The sequence below is a fragment of the Bombina bombina genome, chromosome 3 (genome assembly GCF_027579735.1).
Source record: "Bombina bombina isolate aBomBom1 chromosome 3, aBomBom1.pri, whole genome shotgun sequence".
Lineage (NCBI taxonomy): Eukaryota > Metazoa > Chordata > Amphibia > Anura > Bombinatoridae > Bombina > Bombina bombina.
Genome location: NC_069501.1, coordinates 580,407,578 through 580,428,269, shown reverse-complemented (window position 1 = coordinate 580,428,269; position 20,692 = coordinate 580,407,578). Strand labels below are relative to the sequence as shown.

At 40.2% G+C, this 20,692-nt stretch overlaps 1 protein-coding gene across 1 annotated transcript in view; it reads right to left on the bottom strand.

The window, feature by feature from the left end:
- The window catches only part of CDCA8 (cell division cycle associated 8), a 121,756-nt gene that overhangs the window by 74,378 nt on the left and 26,686 nt on the right, over positions 1 to 20,692 (bottom strand). The window contains exons 6-7 of the mRNA XM_053707149.1: positions 16,002 to 16,081; positions 13,500 to 13,570 (exon numbers count right to left, since the gene is read on the bottom strand). Coding sequence (XP_053563124.1) covers positions 13,500 to 13,570; positions 16,002 to 16,081 — 151 coding nt within the window. The remainder of the gene's footprint in view (positions 1 to 13,499; positions 13,571 to 16,001; positions 16,082 to 20,692) is intronic.

Genomic DNA, 20,692 nt, shown 5'->3' with positions numbered 1-20,692 from the left:
AATTATTATTACAACACCAGCTAGAAAGTTAAAAACATAAGTTACAACACAAAAACAACACAAAAAAGTTACAGCACAAAAAAAAAGTTTGACAACAAACTTACACAACTTTTATTGTACTAATAAAGATGAGCGCTGGCTTGTAGCTAGGTAAAGTTAATAAGAAACAGTGTGGATTAAAACAAAAAAAACAGAATTTATGTTTACCTGATAAATTACTTTCTCCAACGGTGTGTCCGGTCCACGGCGTCATCCTTACTTGTGGGATATTCTCTTCCCCAACAGGAAATGGCAAAGAGCCAGCAAAGCTGGTCACATGATCCCTCCTAGGCTCCGCCTACCCCAGTCATTCGACCGACGTTAAGGAGGAATATTTGCATAGGAGAAACCATATGATACCGTGGTGACTGTAGTTAAAGAAAATAAATTATCAGACCTGATTAAAAAACCAGGGCGGGCCGTGGACCGGACACACCGTTGGAGAAAGTAATTTATCAGGTAAACATAAATTCTGTTTTCTCCAACATAGGTGTGTCTGGTCCACGGCGTCATCCTTACTTGTGGGAACCAATACCAAAGCTTTAGGACACGGATGAAGGGAGGGAGCAAATCAGGTCACCTAAATGGAAGGCACCACGGCTTGCAAAACCTTTCTCCCAAAAATAGCCTCAGAAGAAGCAAAAGTATCAAACTTGTAAAATTTGGTAAAAGTGTGCAGTGAAGACCAAGTCGCTGCCCTACATATCTGATCAACAGAAGCCTCGTTCTTGAAGGCCCATGTGGAAGCCACAGCCCTAGTGGAAGGAGCTGTGATCCTTTCAGGAGGCTGCCGTCCGGCAGTCTCGTAAGCCAATCTGAAGATGCTTTTAATCCAAAAAGAGAGAGAGAGGTAGAAGTTGCTTTTTGACCTCTCCTTTTACCAGAATAAACAACAAACAAGGAAGATGTTTGTCTAAAATCCTTTGTAGCATCTAAATAGAATTTTAGAGCGCGAACAACATCTAAATTGTGCAACAAACGTTCCTTCTTCGAAACTGGTTTCGGACACAGAGAAGGCACGACTATCTCCTGGTTAATGTTTTTGTTAGAAACAACTTTTGGAAGAAAACCAGGTTAGTACGTAAAACCACCTTATCAGCATGGAACACCAGATAAGGAGGAGAACACTGCAGAGCAGATAATTCTGAAACTCTTCTAGTAGAAGAAATTGCAACCAAAAACAAAACTTTCCAAGATAATAACTTAATATCAACGGAATGTAAGGGTTCAAACGGAACCCCCTGAAGAACTGAAAGAACTAAGTTGAGACTCCAAGGAGGAGTCAAAGGTTTGTAAACAGGCTTGATTCTAAACAGAGCCTGAACAAAGGCTTGAACATCTGGCACAGTTGCCAGCTTTTTGTGAAGTAACACAGACAAGGCAGAAATCTGTCCCATCAAGGAACTTGCAGATAATCCTATTTCTAATCCTTCTCGAAGGAAGGATAGACTCTTAGGAATCTTAACCTTGTCCCAAGGGAATCCTTTAGATTCACACCAACAGATATATTTTTTCCAAATTTTGTGGTAAATTTTTCTAGTTACAGGCTTTCTGGCCTGGACAAGAGTATCAATAACAGAATCTGAGAACCCTCGCATTGATAAGATCAAGCGTTCAATCTCCAAGCAGTCAGCTGGAGTGGGACCAGATTCGATGTTCGAACGGACCTTGAACAAGAAGGTCTCGTCTCAAAGGTAGCTTCCATGGTGGAGCCGATGACATATTCACCAGATCTGCATACCAAGTCCTGCGTGGCCACGCAGGAGCTATCAAGTTCACCGACGCCCTCTCCTGATTGATCCTGGCTACCAGCCTGGGGATGAGAGGAAACGGCGGGAATACATAGGCTAGTTAGAAGGTCCAAGGTGCTACTAGTGCATCTACTAGAGTCGCCTTGGGATCCCTGGATCTGGACCCGTAGCAAGGAACCTTGAAGTTCTGAAGAGAGGCCATCAGATCCATGTCTGGAATGCCCCACAGTTGAGTGATTTGGGCAAAGATTTCCGGATGGAGATCCCACTCCCCCGGATGCAATGTCTGACGACTCAGAAAATCCGCTTCCCAATTTTCCACTCCTGGGATGTGGATTGCAGACAGGTGGCAGGAGCGAGTCTCCGCCCATTGAATAATTCTGGTCACTTCTTCCATCGCCAGGGAACTCCCTGATGGTTGATGTACGCAACAGTCGTCATGTTGTCTGATTGAAACCGTATGAACTTGGCCCTCGCTAGCTGAGGTCAAGCCTTGAGAGCATTGAATATCGCTCTCAGTTCCAGAATATTTATCGGTAGAAGAGATTCTTCCCGAGACCAAAGACCCTGAGCTTTCAGGGATCCCCAGACCGCGCCCCAGCCCATCAGACTGGCGTCGGTCGTGACAATGACCCACTCTGGTCTGCGGGAGGTCACCCCTTGTGACAGGTTGTCCAGGGACAGCCACCAACGGAGTGAGTCTCTGGTCCTCTGATTTACTTGTATCTTCGGAGACAAGTCTGTATAGTCCCCATTCCACTGACTGAGCATACACAGTTGTAATGGTCTTAGATGAATGCGCGCAAAAGGAACTATGTCCATTGCCGCTACCATCAAACCTATCACTTCCATGCACTGCGCTATGGAAGGAAGAGGAACGGAATGAAGTATCCGACAAGAGTGTAGAAGTTTTGTTTTTCTGGTCTCTGTCAGAAAAATCCTCATTTCTAAGGAGTCTATTATTGTTCCCAAGAAGGGAACTCTTGTCGACGGAGATAGAGAACTCTTTCCACGTTCACTTTCCATCCGTGAGATCTGAGAAAGGCCAGGACTATGTCCGTGTGAGCCTTTGCTTGAGGAAGGGACGACGCTTGAATCAGAATGTCGTCCAAGTAAGGTACTACAGCAATGCCCCTTGGTCTTAGCACCGCCAGAAGGGACCCTAGTACCTTTGAGAAAATCCTTGGAGCAGTGGCTAATCCGAAAGGAAGCGCCACGAACTGGTAATGCTTGTCCAGGAATGCGAACCTTAGGAACCGATGATGTTCCTTGTGGACAGGAATATGTAGATACGCATCCTTTAAATCCACCGTGGTCAAGAATTGACCTTCCTGGATGGAAGGATTGTTCGAATGGTTTCCATTTTGGACGATGGAACCTTGAGAAACTTGTTTAGGATCTTGAGATCTAAGATTGGTCTGAACGTTCCCTCTTTTTTGGGAACTACGAACAGATTGGAGTAGAACCCCATCCCTCGTTCTCTTAATGGAACAGGATGAATCACTTCCAGAAGATAACCTTGGGAGACTATTTCTAGCGCCCAAGGATCCAGAACATCTCTTGCCCAAGCCTGAGTGAAGAGAGAGAGTCTGCCCCCCACCAAATCCGGTCCCGGATCGGGGGCCCGCATCTCATGCTGTCTTGGGAGCAGTGGCAGGTTTCTTGGCCTGCTTTCCTTTGTTCCAGCCTTGCATAGGTCTCCAGGCTGGATTGGCTTGAGAAGTATTACCCTCCTGCTTAGAGGACGTAGCACTTGGGGCTGGTCCGTTTCTGCGAAAGGGACGAAAATTAGGTTTATTTTTTGCCTTGAAAGACCTATCCTGAGGAAGGGCGTGGCCCTTGCCCCCAGTGATATCAGAGATAATCTCTTTCAAGTCAGGGCCAAACAGTGTTTTCCCCTTGAAAGGAATGTCAAGCAATTTGTTCTTGGAAGACGCATCCGCTGACCAAGATTTTAACCAAAGCGCTCTGCGCGCCACAATAGCAAACCCAGAATTTTTCGCCGCTAACCTAGCCAATTGCAAGGTGGCGTCTAGGGTGAAAGAATTAGCCAATTTAAGAGCACGAATTCTGTCCATAATCTCCTCATAAGAAGAAGAATTACTAATAATCGCCTTTTCTAGCTCATCGAACCAGAAACACGCGGCTGTAGTGACAGGGACAATGCATGCAATTGGTTGTAGAAGGTAACCTTGCTGAACAAACATCTTTTTTAGCAAACCTTCTAATTTTTTATCCATAGGATCTTGGAAAGCACAACTATCTTCTATGGGTATAGTGGCGCGCTTGTTTAGAGTAGAAACCGCCCCCTCGACCTTGGGGACTGTCTGCCATAAGTCCTTTCTGGGGTCGACTATAGGAAACAATTTTTTAAATATGGGGGGAGGTACGAAAGGTATACCGGGCCTGTCCCATTCTTTATTAACAATGTACGCCACCCGCTTGGATATAGGAAAAGCTTCGGGGGGCCCCGGGGCCTCTAGGAACTTGTCCATTTTACATAGTGTTTCTGGAATGACCAGATAATCACAATCATCCAAATTGGATAACACCTCCTTAAGCAGAACGCGGAGATGTTCCAACTTAAATTTAAAAGTAATCACATCAGGTTCAGCTTGTTGAGAAATTTTTCCTGAATCTGAAATTTCTCCCTCAGACAAAACCTCCCTGGCCCCCTCAGACTGGTGTAGGGGCCCTTCAGAAACAATATCATCAGCGTCCTCATGCTCTTCAGTATTTTCTAAAACAGAGCAGTCGCGCTTTCGCTGATAAGTGGGCATATTGGCTAAAATGTTCTTGATAGAATTATCCATTACAGCCGTTAGCATAGTAAGGAGTATTGGCGCGCTAGATGTACTAGGGGCCTCCTGTATGGGCAAGACTGGTGTAGACGAAGGAGGGGATGATGCAGTACCATGCTTACTCCCCTCACTTGAGGAATCATCTTGGGCATCATTTTTACTAAATTTTTTATGACATAAATCACATCTATTTAAATGAGAAGGAACCTTGGCTTCCCCACAGTCAGAACACAATCTATCTGGTAGTTCAGACATGTTAAACAGGCATAAACTTGATAACAAAGCACAAAAAACGTTTTAAAATAAAACCGTTACTGTCACTTTAAATTTTAAACTGAACACACTTTATTACTGCAATTGCGAAAAAGTATGAAGGAATTGTTCAAAATTCACCAAAATTTCACCACAGTGTCTTAAAGCCTTAAAAGTATTGCACACCAAATTTGGAAGCTTTAACCCTTAAAATAACGGAACCGGAGCCGTTTTTATATTTAACCCCTTTACAGTCCCTGGAATCTGCTTTGCTGAGACCCAACCAAGCCCAAAGGGGAATACGATACCAACTGATGCCTTCAGAAAGACTTTTCTATGTATCAGAGCTCCACACACATGCAGCTGCATGCCATGCTGTTCTCAAAAACAAGTGCGCCATACCGGCGCGAAAATGAGGCTCTGACTATGATTAGGGAAAGCCCCTATAGAATAAAGTGTCTAAAACAGTGCCTGCCGATATTATTTTACAAAAAATACCCAGATTAAATGATTCCTCAAGGCTAAATATGTGTAAATATGATCGATTTAGCCCAGAAAATGTCTACAGTCTTAATAAACCCTTGTGAAGCCCTTATTTACTGTCTGAATAAAAATGGCTTACCGGATCCCATAGGGAAAATGACAGCTTCCAGCATTACATCGTCTTGTTAGAATGTGTCATACCTCAAGCAGCAAAAGACTGCTCACTGTTCCCCCAACTGAAGTTAATTCCTCTCAACAGTCCTGTGTGGAACAGCCATGGATTTTAGTAACGGTTGCTAAAATCATTTTCCTCATACAAACAGAAATCTTCATCTCTTTTCTGTTTCAGAGTAAATAGTACATACCAGCACTATTTTAAAATAACAAACTCTTGATTGAATAATAAAAACTACAGTTAAACACTAAAAAACTCTAAGCCATCTCCGTGGAGATGTTGCCTGTACAACGGCAAAGAGAATGACTGGGGTAGGCGGAGCCTAGGAGGGATCATGTGACCAGCTTTGCTGGCTCTTTGCCATTTCCTGTTGGGGAAGAGAATATCCCACAAGTAAGGATGACGCCGTGGACCGGACACACCTATGTTGGAGAAATATATATATATATATATATATATATATATATATATATATATATATATATATATATATATATATATATATATATATATATATATATATATATATATATATATATATATATATATATATATATATATATATAGTAATCAGATTATGGTAAATGAATAACATTTATCCGTTTACAATGTCATAATCTCCTAGAGGTATCTGTCAAATTATTTTGGGCAATATTTCTATCAAGAAGGTATCACAAATATTTGGCTTTGCAGTTCTAAAAACTGAATTTGTGTCTGCAGCAATAGCATGCTTCATCTTCACAGCAAAGGGAGTTGTTAAATAAACAGAGTTGAGAAAAAAAAAAAAAAAAAAACAATCCCACTGTTCTCTGCAAATCTATGTACACAGAATCAATCCCTTACCACTTAAAGGAACAGTAAACACACCTTATAAATTACAAGACATTTCTGTTGTGCAACGTTTTAACTGCAATTATTTTTTAGTAGCCAAACTCCACTCACTATTTGCCTTATTTGGAAGAGACAAATCTGAGCTTTAGTATGTAGACAACAAAACTAGCCATTAATAAAGTTAGTATAAAGTGATTTGTCTTGCAGATTTTATTAATTTAAGAGAATTAGGGAAATATATGTAGTAGGGTTAACTTAGAGAAGTCGGCAGGGTACATTTCAAGTTCTGAGAATTAGATATTCCTTAATTTTTAAAGCTAAAATTACATAGAAAGGTGGCAAAGTATACTGGAAATGCGTTTCATTACTGAAAACGTTTGCTTTTAAAATTGGAGGATATTTACGGTCACTTAATATGCTTAGTATTAAGAAGTTTGAAGATTGTTTGGAGGAGCTAAATGTGAGGAGAGGAACAAGCAGTAAAAATGAAAGAGAAACATATATTATTGTTTTAGTTAAATTGTTATTTAAGTCATTGATTATTTTCCTCCTCCTAATAACCTATTAAAACAGCAGATAGTTCACTGTCTATATATTTCTAATAGTATATGACCAAGTTAGTAGTTTTCTGATAAAATTGTAAAACTAATCTGTTTTAAGTATAACAAGCAAGAATTAGTCTTTATGTAGAAAACTATGATATAAATCAAGTCTTAGTTAATTTTGATAGGGCATGTGATTTTAAACAACTTTCTAATTTACTTTTATCATCAAATTTGCTTTGTTTCTTTTGTTATTCTTAGTTGAAAGCTAAACCTAGGTAGGCTCATATGCTAATTTATAAGGCCTTGAAGGCTGCCTCTTATATGAATGCAATTTGACAGTTTTCACAGCTAGAGGGTGTTAGCTCATGCGTTTCATATAGATAAATAACACTGTGCTCACGCACATGAAGTTAAGTCAGCACTAACTGCCTGAAATGCAAGTTTGTCAAAAGATTTGACATAAGGAGGCAGTCAGCAGAAGCTTAGATACAAGGTAATTACAGAGGTAAAAAGTACATTTCAATAATAGTGTTGGTTATGCAAAACAGGGGAATGTGTAATAAAAAGAAAATTTATGCTTACCTGATAAATGTATTTCTTTTTTTTGACACGATGAGTCCACGGATCATCTTAATTACTATTGGGAATATCACTCCTGCCCAGCAGGAGGCGGCAAAGAGCACGACAGCAAAGTTGTTAAAGATCACCTCCCTTCCCTCCCAACCCAGTCATTCGACAGAAGTAAAGGAGAGAAAGGATGTAACAAGGTTCAGAGGTGTCTGAAGTTTATAATAACCAACAACAGGGCGGGCCGTGGACTCATTGTGTCAAAAAAGAAATAAATTTATCAGGTAAGCATACATTTTCTTTTTAAATGACAAGATGAGTCCACGGATCATCTTAATTACTATTGGGAATCAATACCCAAGCTAGAGTACACAGATGATACAGGAGGGACAAGACAAGGAACCTAAATGGAAGGCACCACTGCTTGAAGAATCTTTCTCCCAAAAGCAGCCTCAGCCAAGGCAAAAGTGTCAAATTTGTAGAATTTTGAAAAAGTGTGAAGAGAGGACCAAGTTGCAGCCTTGCAAATCTGTTCCACAGAAGCTTCATTCTTGAATGCCCATGAGGAAGCAACAGCCCTCGTGGAATGAGCCATATCTCTCTCTGGAGGTTGCTGTCCAGCAGTCTCATATGCAAAATGTATTATACTCTTCAGCCAAAAAGAAAGTAGTCGTAGCTTTCTGCCCCTTACGTTATCCTGAGAAAAACACAAACAAAGCAGAAGACTGACGAAAATCCTTAGGTCGTCTGCAGGTAAAACTTTAAGGCACGAACCACATCCAAATTGTGCAGAAGCAATTCCTTCTGAGAGGTAGGATTAGGACACAAGGAAGGAACAAACAAACAATCTCGTGATTAATGTTCCGATCAGAAACAACTTTAGGAAGAAATCCTAAATTTAGTACGTAAAAACTACCTTATCCGAATGAAAAATAAGGTAAGGGAACTCATACTGCAATGCCAAGAGCTTTGACACCCAGAGCAGAAGAAATAGCAACAAGAAATAAAATTTTATAATCTAAGGAATGCATAGGCTCAATACGGAGCCCCTTGAAGAACTTTGAGAACCAAATTAAGGCTCCGTAACTGGTTTGAACACAGGCCTGACAAAAAGATTGCACATCTGGAACATCTGCCAGACGTTTGTGTAACGAAATAGATAAGACAGAAATTTGACCCTTTAGGTAACTTGTCAATAATCCTTTCTTCAAACCCTCTTGGAGAAAAGGCAAAGGAGCCTAACTCTACTCCAGGAGTAGCCCTTGGATTCACACCAATAGAGATATTTACGGCAAATATTATGGTAAATCTTTCTAGTTACAGGTTTACAAGCCTGAATCTTGTTCTCTATGACAGATTCTGAAAAACCCTGCTTGGATAAAATTAAAATGTTCAATCTCCAAGCAGTCAGCTTCAGAGAAACTAGATTTGGGTGAAGGAAGGGCCCTTGAATTAAAAAGGTCCTTCAACGGAAGTCTCCAAGGTGGCAGAGACGACATGTCCACCAGATCTGCATACCAAATCCTGCGAGGCCAATCCAATGCAATGAGGATCACCGAGGACCTCTCCTGCTTAAATCTGGCAATCACCCGAGGAAGAAGAGCAAACAGGTATGCTAGACCGAAGGTCCAAGGTACCGCCAGGGCGTCTATCAGTACCGCCTGAGGGTCCCTGGACCTCGACCCATACCTCGGAAGCTTGGCATTCTGCCGAGATGCCATGAGATCCAATTCCGACTGACCCCATTTGAGAATCAGGCTGGAAAACACTTCCGGATGGAGTTCCCACTCCCCCGGATGAAAGGTCTGCCTGCTCAGGAAGTCCGCCTCCCAGTTGTCCACCCCTGGGATGTGGATCGCCAACAGACAACAAGAGTGGGTTTCCGCCCACTGAATTATTATGGTTACTTCTGTCATCGCCAAGGAACTCCTGGTTCCTCCCTGATGATTGATGTAAGCCACTGAAGTTATGTTGTCCGACTGAAACCTGGCTAACTGAGGCCAGGCCAGAAGAGCATTGAAGATCGCTCTCAGTTCCAGAATGTTTATAGGTAGAACAGACTGAGTCCAAACTCCCTGAGCCTTTAGGAAGCCCCAGGCTGCCTCCCAACCTAGAAGGCTGGCGTCTTGTCACAATCACCCAAGATGGTCTGCGAAAGCAGGTTCCCTGGGAGAGATGATCCCAAGACAACCACCATTGAAGAGAATCCCTTGTCTCCTGCTACAGAAGTAAATGGGGGAGACAAATCCATATAACCTCCGTTCCATTGCCTGACCATGTTTAACTGCAGAGGTCTGAGATGGAACCGAGCAAACGAGATGTCCATTGCCGCCACCATCAGCCCGATTACCTCCATGCACTAAGCCACTGATGGCAGAGGAGTGGACTTATGGGCTAGACAAGTATCGAAAAATCTTTGATTTCCTGACTTCTGTCAGAAAAATCTTCACTGATAGGGAATCTATAATGTTTCCAAAGAAAATTACCCTTGTACTTGGAACTAAGGAACTCTTTTCCAGATTTACCTTACATCCGTGAAATTGCAGGAAGGATAACATTTCCGTGTGGGATCTTGCTTGTTGAAAGGATGGCGCCTGGTTGTTGACTAGTATGTTGTCCAGATAGGGCTCCACTGCAATGCCCCGTAACACCACCAACAGCGATCCCAGAACCTTTGAGAAAATTCTGGGAGCGGTGGCAAGATCGAAGGGAAGAGCCACGAATTGAAAATGTTTGTCCAGAAAGGCAAACCTTAGAAACTTGTGATGATTCCTGTGAATGGGAACATGCAAGTACACGTCCTTTAAATACACAGTTGTCATAAATTGACCCTCTTGGACCAAAGGGAGAATGGAACAAATAGTTTCCATCTTGAAGTATGGTACTCTGAGGAATTTGTTTAGACTCTTGAAATCTAAAATAGGCCTGAAGGTTCCCTCTTTTTTGGGAACCACAAACAGATTGGAATAAAATACCAGACCCTGTTCCTGAATCGGAACAGGAACTATCACTCCCAGGTCAGAGAGGTCTCCTACACAGTGCAAGAATGCCTCTCTTTTGTCTGGTCTACAGATAATCTTGAAAGCAGAAACCTGCCACAGGGAGGAAAACTCTTGAATTCCAGGTTGTATCCCTGGGACACTATTTCTACTGCCCAGGGATCCTGAACAACTCAAACCCAAGCGAAAAAGGAAAGTCTGCCCCCTTCAAGATCCGGTCCCGGATCGGGGGCAGACCTTTCATGCTTTCTTCGATTTAATAGCAGGCGTCTTGGATTGTTTTCCCTTATTCAAAGACTGATTGGGTCTCCATGAAGGTTTAGACTGTTCCTGCTTGGAGGCAGAAGAGGAAGAATTACTCTGTCGTCCCTTTTGTTTGTTTCTCTTATCCTGAGGGAGAAGATGACCCTTACCTCCCGTAATATCAGAGATTATTTCCGTCAAACCCGGTCCAAACAAGGTCTTCCCCTTGTAAGGAATCGCTAAAAGCTTAGACTTAGAGGATACATCCGCAGACCAAGGCTTTAACCATAAGTCTCTGCAAGCTAGAACAGAGAAACCTGAAATATTTGCTCCCAGTTTGATAACTTTGAAGGGAAGCATCCGTAATAAAGGAATTAGCCAATTTAAGAGCTTTTATCCTATCCTGGATTTTATCCAGGGAAGTTTGTCCTGATAGCATCAGACAACACATCAAACCAATATGCCGACGCACTAGTGACGGTAGCAATGCACACAGCTGGCTGCCATTGTAAGCCCTGGTGTGCATACATCTTTTTGAGTAACCCCTCTAATTATTTGTCCATAGGATCTTTGAAAGCACAACTATCCTCTATAGGAATAGTAGTTGTCTTAGCTAATGTGGAAACAGCTCCTTCCACCTTAGGGACTGTTTGCCAAACCTCCTTAACCGAGTCGGCTATGGGAAACATCTTTTTAATTATTGGAGAGGGAAAAAAAAAAAAAAAGGTATACCCGGTCTCTCCCACTCCTTGGCAATTATCTCAGAAGCTCGGTCTGGTACCGGAAAAACCTCCATCGAGGAAGGTACCTCAAAATATTTGTTCAGCTTACTAGATATCTTGGAGATATCGTGGAGTCTCGGTCATCCAATGTAGCCAAAACCCCATTAAGTAACAGACAGAGGTGCTCTAGCTTAAACCTGAAGGATACAACCTCAGTATCAGCAAGATGAATTACACTGTCAGAATCCGAAATTTCACCTTCAGATGCTACTACGTTATCCTCCTCAGTGAGGGGACATCTGAAATGGCAACAACTGCATCAGAAACCTCGCTTACTGAATGTCTGATTTTCCGCTTACGCTTTCCCTGCAACATTGGGAAAGCAGACAACGCATCTGAAACTGCAGAAGACATGAGAGAAGCAATGTCTTTTAAAGTAACTCCAGCGGGAGCTAGAGAGGAAGCGCAGGGCACTGCATGTGAGGGCGGTAAAATTTGGGACACTTGAGGAGAAAGCTGCAGCATATATTGAACATTGTCATTAGATTCCTGAACAGCATCCTCCTTAGAAAATGTTGGCTCAGAAAAAGTCTATCCCTGTAGCTTAAAGTTCTCTCAATACAGGAGGAACAGAAAGGGGATTGGTGGTTCCACATTGGCATCAAAACAGAGAGCAAGTGACACTTTGTAAGGCCTCTTGGTCCATTCTAACACACAATTAAACAATTTGATATAAAAGGATGACATTTTATTAGTAAAATGCAAAAGCATAAAAAAACGTTACTGTCCCTTTAAATAATAAACTAACTTTTTATTCCGTTTAAGCAAATTTAGTATAGAGAGGCTTAACACTGCAAACACCTCTACTCCTCAGCAACATTTTGCTGAGGTGCCTACCTCCTCTGAGTAGGAGCCGTATCTACCCGCAAATTGGAATTCAGTCGCAGTATCGGTCTCCGGTGTTAAAAGGCGGTTATGACGGCCTCCGGTGTTAACATGTAGCTACGATTTAGAGATGCGTAGTAGCCTTCCTACAATAGAGCGGAGTGAAAGGAAAAAGATTGCACAATCACTTGCCGCTTCCTGGAGTACTTCCCATCGTGGGCGTGTCAATAAGGAATCTCCTGGTCGGTTATTAAAGTTATAGAACCGCCGGGAGATGTGGAACCACTGCTATTATTAGAACTAGCCACAGTGCCTGGCTTCTAAGCTGCCCAAAATGTCCCCTATGCTCCTAGGAGAATCTATGATTTTGTTAACAATGAGGTCTGTCCCATTTAATAATAAAGTGCCCAACCTTTTTCTGAGTCTTCTTTTTATCCCCCAGAAAGAAAGTCAGCACTTACCTCATATTCTGCCTGACAGCAAGGCAGTTCCCAGGTTTGAGAGGTCCTCTCCCTCACATGGACCTGTGAAATAAAAGAAAGTCCTGAGTAAGTATCCCTCAGGTTTTCAGAGGTAGGGCAGCATCCATATATGGGAGGGGCAGTGAGAATTATAACCCATTGCTCTAAAGCCACCACTGCTCTACTGAAGAGACTGATATGGACTACGGCTACACCCTAGGAAAAGGCAGCACAATCTTGTACTACTTTTCTAACACCTACTTTACCACCTCCTTGCTCTTAAAGTAGGCAAAGAGAATGACTGGGTTGAGAGGTGATATTTAACAGCTTTGCTGTGGTGCTCTGCCGCCTCCAGCTGGGAAGGAGTGATATTCCCAATAGTAATTAAGATGATCTGTGGACTCCGTGTCATTAAAAAGAAAAAATAGCTTAGATGCCTTTTTTCAAATAAAGATAGTAAGAGAACAAAGAAAATTTAATAGGAGTAAATTAGAAAGTTGCTTAAAATTGCATGCTCTATCTGAATCACAGAAGAAAAAAAAATTGGGTTCAGTGTCTCTTTAATGTCAATACTACATATTGACTAAAAATATTTAATTGCAATATTTGTTATGAAGCATAAATATGTAAAAAAAAAATTGCTGGTTAATTCCATAACTAAAATCAATTTCTATACACGCAATATAAATACTTATCTTTTAAATTGTATTATCTCTTTTCTATATTTAATTTACAAGAAACTTACCGTTTAGTAGAGATGGTTGTATTTGCAGCAGGGTTTCTTGTTTTTCTTGTAAGAGGCACATTCTTTGTGGCCTGATGAAAGCAGAGAACAAATAAGGAATTGACACTAAGAATACAAACACATAAACATTTCCAAAAAGGTATTTTTAGTTTTAAATAAATATACTGGATTTTGTTTTTCTTCAAATATCAAGGCAATATTCTATGGGCAAAGTTAACAAACAGTTGTCAACCATCAATTCATATAAATAAAAATTGTGACTAATAATTTAAAGTCAACCCTTTCACGATTCCGATAGAGAACATAATTTTTAAAACTTTTCAATTCACACCCATTATCTAAATATGCACACTTTTTCTTATATGCACTTTCTGAGGCACCAACTGAGCATGTGCAAGATTTACAAAACATACATAAGCATATTGTGATTGAAATAAAAAAATAAAACTTTTTTTTTTTAAATTAAAACCAACAATGGACATAACTTCAAAGATGTCACAAAGTATGAAATTAACTTTGTGCCAAGCACAGAAAGATTATGCTACGATAACAGTAGTCGTTAAAAAAAAAAATTAACAAATGCAGCAGTAGGTATTGGTTAACCAATTGATAAAGTGAAAAGAGGGTTGGCGCTTACTAAAAAATCCTGTATGCCTGGTGGATGGGGAAAACTACTCCTCCTCAGTAGTTTAGGTTGAGTACAATTGTAAGAGTTTGGATTTCCACTGGCGCTTATAAATTAAGCTAGGATTTATGCTACCATTATATGTGTAACTTATCTAAGTGAGATATTATAAGTGAATCTGATTTGTATCAGGTGAAAAAAACAATAGTGTCTAAGTGTCTCAGACAACGGATATTTAGGATTTAAGTCCTATGTGTTGACTGGTATAAAATATTTTCTTAATATTTTTTGTTATATATAAAAAAATAATACTAAATCTGTAATTACAGATGGAGTGGATAGTGTTCGTGAATAGGTTATGAGGAGTAGATAAGTGTAAGTGAAGCTAGTGGCGATCCAATTAGCAGTGATTAGAAATGGATATAACTATATCCGAAAAATAAAGGATGAAGAAGTGTATAAAACTATTTTATTAAACTAAATTTACTGTCAACAATAAAACATTAGGATTAACTAAAACATTAATGGCAAATAAACAAATAAAACAAGGGACGTCTCCCTAGGAATTTTTTCTCAGTATGTCGAGTGACTTGACAATATATGGTCTCTGAATATAACTTGATAAACAATATGCCACCTTGGGATTAAAGCAAGCTGTAAGGTACCTTACAAATGTCTGTTGGGAATCGTGTAAGTGCCGATGTTCTGTGAGCTTCCTTTATAAAGCCCCAGAGGGTGAAACACGTAGATTTTACTCCAGACTTTTCTACTACCACTTTTCTACAACCACGTATAAAGAAAGTCTTACAAACTCCTAAAAGCTGCGATCCAGCCCCTCAAGTGGACTCTCTAATTTTCATGATTTAGGAGCCAAAACCACAAGGAGGACCAAGGATCTGATCAGCGAGAAAGTGGAGCAAAGCTTTTCTTTCTAACAGTGGATCCCCAACACCGCACACCAAAGTGCAGAAAAAAAAAGTTTTTTACAGCTGCAGTTCAAACATCTTGAAAAAGATCACCTACATCTGAACACGCTAAACATCCAGCGTGCACAGTCACAGCCAATCCTAAGAGAGGTGTGACCCCTAACCACCAATCAGGAACGGAGGCTTGTTTGTTTCTCACGCTAAGCCGCGAAGGAACAAAACTGAGAAGGAAGCTCACAGAACATCGGCACTTACACGATTCCAACAGACATTTGTAAGGTACCTTACAGCTTGCTTTAATCCCAAGGTGGCATTTTGTTTATCAAGTTATATTCAGAGACCATATATTGTCAAGTCACTCGACATACTGAGAAAAAATTCCTAGGGAGACGTCCCTTGTTTTATTTGCTTTTATTTGTTTTATTTGCCATTAATTTTTTAGTTAATCCTAATGTTTTATTGTTGACAGTAAATTAAGTTTAATAAAATAGTTTTACACACTTCTACATCCTTCTTTATTTTTCGGATATAGTTATATCCATTTCTAATCACTGCTAATTGGATCGCCACTAGCTTCACTTACACTTATCTACTCCTCATAACCTATTCACGAACACTATCCACTCCATCTGTAATTACAGATTTAGTATTATTATTTTTTTATATATAACAAAAAATATTAAGAAAATATTTTATACCAGTCAACACATAGGACTTAAATCCTAAATATCCGTTGTCTGAGACACTTAGACACTATTGTTTTTTCACCTGATACAAATCAGATTCACTTATAATATCTCACTTAGATAAGTTACACATATAATGGTAGCATAAATCCTAGCTTAATTTATAAGCGCCAGTGGAAATCCAAACTCTTACAATAGTTCTTAACCAATTGATAACCCAAGCAAGTATTTCCAAAAGTTACCACACACACTGAAATCGACTTACTGTTGCTCTTGCTTTAAGAACACTTTTCTCTGGAATAATATTTTCAGCATCTTCAACAGAATCCTTCTTTCGTTTTCTGACTGTACACAAAAAAAAAAAAAAAAAAGAGAATTTAAAAAAACAAAACAAACAAACAACAAAAACAAAACAAACCCCAGAAATGTAAAAACAAAAAACACAACCACATACACACACCTCTACATTCTGAAAGAGAACGAACACCGGGGATATGAATTCATGGGGGATGAGCCCTATTAAAATATTTAAAATTAAAGCCATTGATTTTTAGATACAGCAAATAAAGCAATTACCCCTTTAAAGAGACCTTGATATAAAAACTTTTTGTTTACTCATTTTTAGATAGACAAGAGACTAGTTTTCTTTTGTTTGTTTTTTAATAGCTTGTGGCTACTTTGAAGTTTAAAGCCCTGCATAAATAGTTAGTATGCGATTTCTCATCCACAGCAAAATTAAAAAAAAAAAAAAATTATATGAAAACTTGAATATCAAGCATCACTTTAACCACAACGACCAGCACCGTACCCTCTACGACACTGGTCGTTAAGCCCTTAAGGACCAGCGTTGTAACCAGGGCCTCTCTGCTGCGATTTTGCTAAAACTAGTGGGATTGCGCCATTTCTGCACACCCGACGAGTGGGGCAGTATGGAAAGACGGACAGCGGTGGTGCCTATTGTTGGTGGGTGGCCCATCGCTGGAGGGGGGCAGCTACACTACAGGGAAAAAAAAAAAAATTGGCAAATGTGGGAAAACTGGGTACTGGCAGACAGCTGTCAGTACCTAAGATGGCAGCTAATAGGTAGAGAGGGATCCCACACTGCAGAAAATATATTTAAAATTAAAAAGACTTATTTTTATACTGGCAGACTTTCTGCCAGTACTTAAGATGGGGGTGACCATTGGGGGGGGATGGGGGAGGGAAGAGAGCTGTATGAGAGGGATGTCAGATAGGAGGGTAAACTATACAATAAAGCTAAAATTAACCCTACAAACTACGTAATTAACACCTTCACTGCTGGGCATAATACAAGTATGGTGCGCAGCTGCAATTAGCAGCCTTCTAATTACCAAAAAGCAATGCTAAAGCCATATACGTCTGCTATTTCTGAACAAAAGGGGATCACAGAAATGCATTTACAAACATTTGTGCCATGATTGCACAAGCGGTTTGTAAATAATCTCAGTGAGAAAGTGAACAATTTTTAGTATTTGGCTGTGAAATAAATGTGTGTGCATATATATAAAATTAGGGTTGCACCGATACTAAGTATTTGTATGAGTACTTGTAATCGTGCAAATGCACTGATACTTAAACTGATACCTCCACTTCCTACCCATACACCATCTTGTGGCGTTTTTCAAACTGCATGTTCCCATTTCATTTTAAGCTGGAGTGGAGACTTAATTAAAACTTGTTCACTTCTGTTCTGCCAACACAAATTGCTGTTATCTTTTTTTTGGGGTTTAGTATACCTTTAATATTTATTTATTTTCCTTTTTAATAAAGCTTTATTGAAACAAAAAGGTTTTGACAACAAATTTTGAATGCGTACATTGTGATACATCATCATCATACAAGCATATATCATATAATATAATTCTGGATATTATTAATTCCACAGAATTTTTACTTGGCCTTAAACATTCAATAGCCATGGGGGATGTTGGCGATGTTCAATCTTCTTCTTTCTTATCTCCTAATATTTCAGTGTTGACCCCCCTTAGGTCCCTTGTTTAGGGTTTAACAATGGTACCAATGTGGGTATTTCATACTTCATCAGGATATTGCACTCTTACTCTTATTTAACATTTAGTGTGTGAGGTAATTATTAACATGTTTCCATCTCATCACCATTAATTCATGTGATTCCACTGTGCCTACTTTAAGATGGTGGTATCTTTCCATTGTTAATAAGTGTTCTACTTGGGCCCTCCATTCTACCTCCGTGGGCACTGTGGCTGATTTCCAGTGCCTTGGGATCAATATTTTAGCACTATTAATGAGCAATATCAACAGTGTTTTTGTTACATTATCAGTCAGTTTGGGAAGTGCCAAGTAAAAGAGAATTAGTGGGTCATTGGGAATCTGTTTCCCTACTATATCTGTCATTTGTTTTATTATCTCCACCCAGAATGTATCTAATCTGTCACATTTCCACCATATATGTGTAGGGGTCCCCAACTCGCCGCACGCCCTCCAGCACAGTTTGCTTGTTGTCTTGTAAATCTTATGTAGTCTGCTGGGGGTTAGGTACCATCTTGTCAGGAATTTGTAATTTGTTTCAAGTACCCTCGTAGATATAGATGACGTTTTGGTAGTTAGAAAGGCTTTACGCCAATCTTTGGTTGTAATGTTAATGCCTAATTCTGTCTCCCATATCTTCGTGTATGATGGCAGTTGGTATTCGTCCGCTACCAACAGTTGTTTATATAGTATAGAAATCGTTGTGTTATTCTGGCAGCATAAACTCTCGTATGGTGTGGGTTTTCTTAGTAGTTGTTGTCTGTGTGGATGAGTGTCTATGAAGTGTCTCAGCTGTGTGTATGAGTACCAATTCAGGCCTATTTCTGGGTTTCTTTCCGTAATATCTTCCAATGACCTCATCCCATTGTTTTGATACAGCATTGCTATGACCTTATGTTTAATATGTCCGCCTGTCTCTGTGTAGGTGTCTTTGATACTCCAAGGTAGTGCTTTATTGTTACAGATAGGGAGCATAGGAGAATGCATGCCAGATATATTTGTAGAAGTGGCAATCAGTCTGTCCCATGTCGCAAAAAATTCAGTCATAGTAGGATAGTTTTGAATCATCTCTGGCCTTTGTTTGTGGGGAGTCCAAGCTGCCAGTCCTACGTTATTTAGACGTAAAATGTGTCTGTCCAGCTGTACCCACTCTGTTTGTGTATATTATTTGTACACCAATCCATTAGTCTGTGTAGGGATATAGCTATCTTATATGTCTGTATGTTAGGGACCCCTAGTCCTCCTCTGTCTCTTGGCAGGTACATTGTTTGTTTCACTATCCTTGGTCTAATACCCTGCCATATAAATTGTTCCATTAACGACTGTATCTTGCTTATGTATGTAGGTGGCAGGTATATGGGCGTTGTCTATAGTAAGTACAATATCCTGGGGAGGGCATTCATTTTGATTACATTAATTCGAAATTGATTTATTTTTCCATCTAGATAGATCTGCTGATAAATCCTCTTCAAATTTTTTGTAGTTTGCTTGAAAAAACGTTTTTGTGTCTGCCACTAAATATATGCCCAGGTATTTTAATTTTATGTATTGTCTCTTTAAGGGGCATTCAGGGGCCAACTGATCTAGCGTATCATCATATGACACGTTAATTATTTCTGACTAAGCAGTGTTAACTAGAAAATTGGACACCTGTCCAAATTCCCGAAATGATTCTAGTGCCCTTGGTAAGGAGTTTACTACATTTGTCAACAGGAGCAGAACATCGTCCGCATATAATGCTAATTTTGTATTCCAAATCTACTACTGTGACCCCTGTTATCTGCGTATCCTTATCTTTTGCGCCAATGCCTCTATAGTCAGAGCAAAGGGGAAAGCGGGCATCCCTGTCTTGTACCATTCCCTATATGTAATCTGTCCGATAGGAGACCGTTTACCTTTATTTTGGCTGTGGGATGTGAGTATAGTGAGATTTGAGTTAAAAATTTGGAGGCGAATTTCATTTTTTGCAAAATTGCTTTTAAGAATCGCCAATTTACCCTATCAAATGCCTTTTCGGCATCTGTGGAGACTATGGCCATCGGAATGTTGTTTGCTTTAACATATGAAATGATCTGTAGAGCCTTTAAGGTGTTATCCCGTGCCTCCCTCCCCGGTACAAACCCCACTTGGTCTGTATTGATCAATTTAGGCAGATATCTGTTTATTCTAGTGGCTAGGATTTTGGCGAATATCTTGATATCAGAGTTCAGCAATGATATCGGGCGAAAGTGTTCTGGCCTGTCTGGGTCCTTTCCCGGTTTCGGTAGAACAGTTATATGGGCCTCTAGCATGTTTACAGTAAAGCCTGTTTTAGGTGTGAACGAGTTATATAATTTTGCCAGGGGCGTCACTAGCTGGTCTGAATATTTCTTATAGTACCTCATACTAAGGCCATCTGGGCCTGGGCTTTTTCCACTCGGCATTGCCTGTATGGCTTTTGTAATTTCATCTATGGTGATGGGGAGGTCTAATACATCTGCTTCTTCTTTTTCTAAGGTAGGGAGGTCAAGCTCTGCTAGATATGTCTCTATGTCTTAAGGTGTTGCTTTGTCTTGTATATTGTATAGTGTTGTGTAATACTGCCGAAACACTTCGGCTATGCTCTTACTATCTTTACATTTTTGCCCTTGTTTGTCTGATATAGTGTGTACATGTGTGTTTAATTGTTTTCTCCTTAGAGCCCTAGCTAGCGACGTTCCTGGTTTGTCCTGCGTCTCAAAATACTTCTGTTTCAGGAGAGTTGATTTATGCTGAAGTTCTTTTGTAAGGTAATTTTTAAGGGTCTGTTTTGTATTAGTAAGGTTAATGTGGTGACGTCCCGTGGATCCGATTTATGTTTTTTCTCCCAGTATCCCAACTGTGCTAATGTGGAGTTCAAATATTGCCTTTTATCTCTTTTGTCCCTAGCCTTAAGTTCCATCAACTCTC